The sequence below is a fragment of the Pteropus alecto genome, unplaced genomic scaffold (genome assembly GCF_000325575.1).
Source record: "Pteropus alecto unplaced genomic scaffold, ASM32557v1 scaffold131, whole genome shotgun sequence".
Classification (NCBI taxonomy): domain Eukaryota; kingdom Metazoa; phylum Chordata; class Mammalia; order Chiroptera; family Pteropodidae; genus Pteropus; species Pteropus alecto.
In genome coordinates this window covers 8,276,666-8,280,234 of record NW_006434709.1, presented here as the reverse complement: position 1 = coordinate 8,280,234, position 3,569 = coordinate 8,276,666, and the positions used below count along the sequence as shown (strand labels likewise).

At 38.7% G+C, this 3,569-nt stretch overlaps 1 protein-coding gene across 2 annotated transcripts in view; it reads left to right on the top strand.

Moving 5' to 3' along the window:
• The window catches only part of COMMD1 (copper metabolism domain containing 1), a 115,538-nt gene that overhangs the window by 4,728 nt on the left and 107,241 nt on the right, over positions 1-3,569 (top strand). The window contains exon 1 of one of the 2 annotated variants that reach the window (XM_006909563.3): positions 1,898-2,105. The exons of the other annotated variant lie outside the window; for it this stretch is intronic. Coding sequence (XP_006909625.1) covers positions 1,929-2,105 — 177 coding nt within the window. The 5' untranslated portion in view covers positions 1,898-1,928. Of the gene's footprint in view, positions 1-1,897; positions 2,106-3,569 lie in introns of those variants that run through there. 2 annotated transcript variants of the gene reach the window in all.

The window sequence follows — 3,569 nt, the reverse complement described above, 5'->3', positions numbered from 1 at the left end:
GAAATATCATGTCTTTTCTATTATAAAGAATGCCTCTTAACTTCAGGCAAACACTAGCTAAATATTAATTAGAGCAGTCTAGATCAGTGACTCTTAACAATGCCACAAGGTCATACTATTTGGAAAGGGGTATTTCAGTTCTCACAATAATGGAGGGGAAGGAATGGCCCAGACTGGACAGGGGCCAGGGATATAAGACATCTTGCCATGCAGGGTAAATTCATGTAGGTGAAAAATGTACCTATTTGTTATTGTCTGAGCCTGAAATCTAACTCCAGCATAGATGTGAACACAGTGTATTTTTTAAATTTTGGATCTGAACATTTTTATTATATAACATTTTAGAAAGTTAAATAAATTTCCATTTCTTTTTTTAACATGAAGAATACTAGGTTTGATCTCAGTAATAAAATGGCAAATTGAGTTCTTAAGCCTTGTGGAGAAAGCATCTGGTACACCATCCTTTTGCTTAAAAGAAAAATCTATGCATGTCCCAAGAGTAGAATTGCATCTTTCTCTCTTTTTTTAATTAATTATTTTTTTTAATTGAAGAAAGTACACAGTGTATTTTTAACATGGCTTTAAAATACACAGAACATTTTTGGTTTGCAATTACTGGGTAAAGTGAGGAAAGAAGGCTTTTTGTTCCCAACTTTACCAACCATTGCTTACATTTCAGAACATCATGTTACCAGTAGCAATTGCTCTTTCTTCTTTAATTCTCTCCTCTCTCTCTCTCTCTCTCTGGACATCAATACAGCATACCTGCATTTGAATTTATAGAAGTCGCAGGTGGTTCTACATAAAGACACAGGCATTAGGCTACTCTATGTCTCCTAGCCACCTAGAGTAGTTGTGCCCATACACACATTGAAATATATACATTATAAATTACTTTTATTTTTATCCTAAATTACAATTAGGTCATTATATTGATTTTTAAATTGAGATATAATTTACGTACTGTGAAATTCATCCTATAAAGTGTACGATTAACCATCCTAAAACGCAAGTGGGGTTTAGTATATTCATAAAATCATGCAATCATAATGACTATTTAATTCTAGAACATTTTTATCACCCCCTCAAAAGAAATCTGGTACTCATTATCTCCATTCCCCCGTCCTCCAGCCTCTGGCAACCGTTAATCTATCTTCTGTTTCTACAGATTTGCTTATTCTGGACTTTTTGTATAAATGGCATCATATAATAGCTGGCTTTTTGTGTGTCTTCTTTTACTTAGCATGTTTTTAAGGTTCATTCATGTTGTAGCATGTGTTAGTACCTCATTCCTTTTTATGGGTGAATAATATATTGAAATTATATGGGTAGGCAATTATCTATGCATTTCATTTCAGGATAGTAAAGAAGGTGTTGACAAAATATTTGTTATGGAAAGCATTAGGTCAGAGCCACTGATCTAGCCAGGAAGACAAGCCACATGTATATAAAACGGCAAGTAACAATTGAAGCAAACACATTATGTTATCAGGGGATAGTTTAAATTTTCTTGGACGAAAGGTGGACAGGTAAGGATTAAGCAGAGATTAGATATAAGTGATAGATCCTATTCAGTTCATGGATTGGCAAGGCCTGGAATGAGTGCAGCCAACCCAAATTTAAACTGCCTCTTTTGTAGAATGCTGCCCTTTCTCGAGTGATCTCCACTAAATGTTCTTTCCATTAAGTGGGCCATGGAGTGATGAAGGAAATCAGCTGAAGCAAAGTGATCTTTCCGGAAGTGAATGGACAGTTCAGTGCTGGCAACCTAAGGGGAATGGTTTTGTAAAGCAAAACTGGTAGCTGTCAACAACCCCTGGTGGTATTTCACTACTTTCCTCGCGCGCCTCTGCCTGGGCTATTTAGGCCCATTTAGGCTGCCGTGGCGGGCTGCACTCAGCTGTTGAGGGGCGGGGCCTCCGCTGACAATGGCAGGCGAGCTTGAAAGCTGCAAACCCCTGAGTGGGCTGCTGAGCGGCCTGGCCCAGGAAGCTTTCCACGGGCATTCGGGCATCACCGAGGAGCTGCTGCGGAGCCAGCTCTATCCAGAAGTTCCACTCGAGGAGTTTCGCCCCTTTCTGGCGAAGATGAGGGGGATTCTTAAGGTACCGCTCCTCCTTGCAGCCTCCGCCGTGGCTTTTACCCGCCTCCCTTACTGGTGAAAAGGCTTTCCTCCTCAGACCTCTGCTCTATGAGCTCCACGTTACGCTCCTTCAGAATCTGGGCGCTCGCTCTGTCTTCTCTTCTCATTTTCTTAAGGGGGACCCCTTTCTGCTTAAGCTCCCAGTCCCCCCAGCAGTTGACCGACACCCACCGGAGAGGAATCTGGGTATTTTCCTAAGATACTTTTCCGTTGTGTAGGTAACAATTTCGAGTTGCCTCGGTGGATCTGTGCACTCTATACTTTTAAAAATTAGGAGCGATTAAGTCGTCAGCTTTCCAGTGTCGCGGAAGTGGGGAGTGTTAAAGTGAGCCGGTATAAGGGGTGGATTGGCGGTTATAGAACCCCTGTCAAGTAGTCCACTGTATGGTTAAGAGATCAGATTTACTTGCTTGAGGTCAAAGTCAGCTTGCCCAATAGAAATGTAATGAAAGTTAAATATATAATTAAATAATTTCTAGTAGCCACATTAAAAAAGTAAAAAGAAACAGGTGAAGTTAATTTTAATATATATTATTTAACCCAGTATATCCAAAAGTATTATCTCTTTACACCTAATCAATATGCAATATTAAGATATATTATTTTTTTCACTAAGTTTTTGAAATGCAGTGTGTATTTTACACTTAAATCACATCTCAATTCGGACTAGCCACATTTCAAATGGGCAGTAATTGCTCAGTAACACGGCTATTGGCCACCGTATTGGACAACACTGGTTTATACTGAGAACTGGTTATAGGAATGAATCTGGTGCCAAAGTGTACCCTAGAAGTAGACTGTAAAAATGATTTTCGATTTTTGTGGGCCTCCTATGTGTTAGAAACTGTACTAGATGTTTTACATTTTATTTAATTGGTTTCTTGCAAAAACCTTATATGGTGGACACCCATTTTAAAGATTGGGAAACAGGCTCAGGTAGTCTAAACAGTTAATGTAAAATCACACTTCGATTAAAGTCAATTTTGAAATTTCATCTGCTTTTGCACTCTATTTCAAAAGTGCTTATGCTCTAAAAAGGCAATTCTGTTTTTATTTTTAAAACTGCCTTTGTTGATAGGATTTGAATCCAGAAAAAAAACCCAAAGCAATTATTTCACAGAAAGTAAATGGATTGTCTTGTGGAAATGAAAGAGGTAATATCTCACGTGTGATTCTAAAAAATCTAAGTAATTTTACTTGCTATCAGAAATCACTTATGAATGGCTTCTATTTCTATCAAATCTTACTCTTAGAAACCTTCAGAAAAGGTTTTCTAGAGAATTTGACATCTTACTTGGGTTTTTGAAGTGTTTGGTAGGCCTAGGGGGGGATGAGGATAAGGAACTGCAGGCCAAGAAGAATACCAAGTGTGTAGGTATTGGCTTAGGATGCCCTGACTGGGGGCTACTTCTCTCTAGGTGAACCA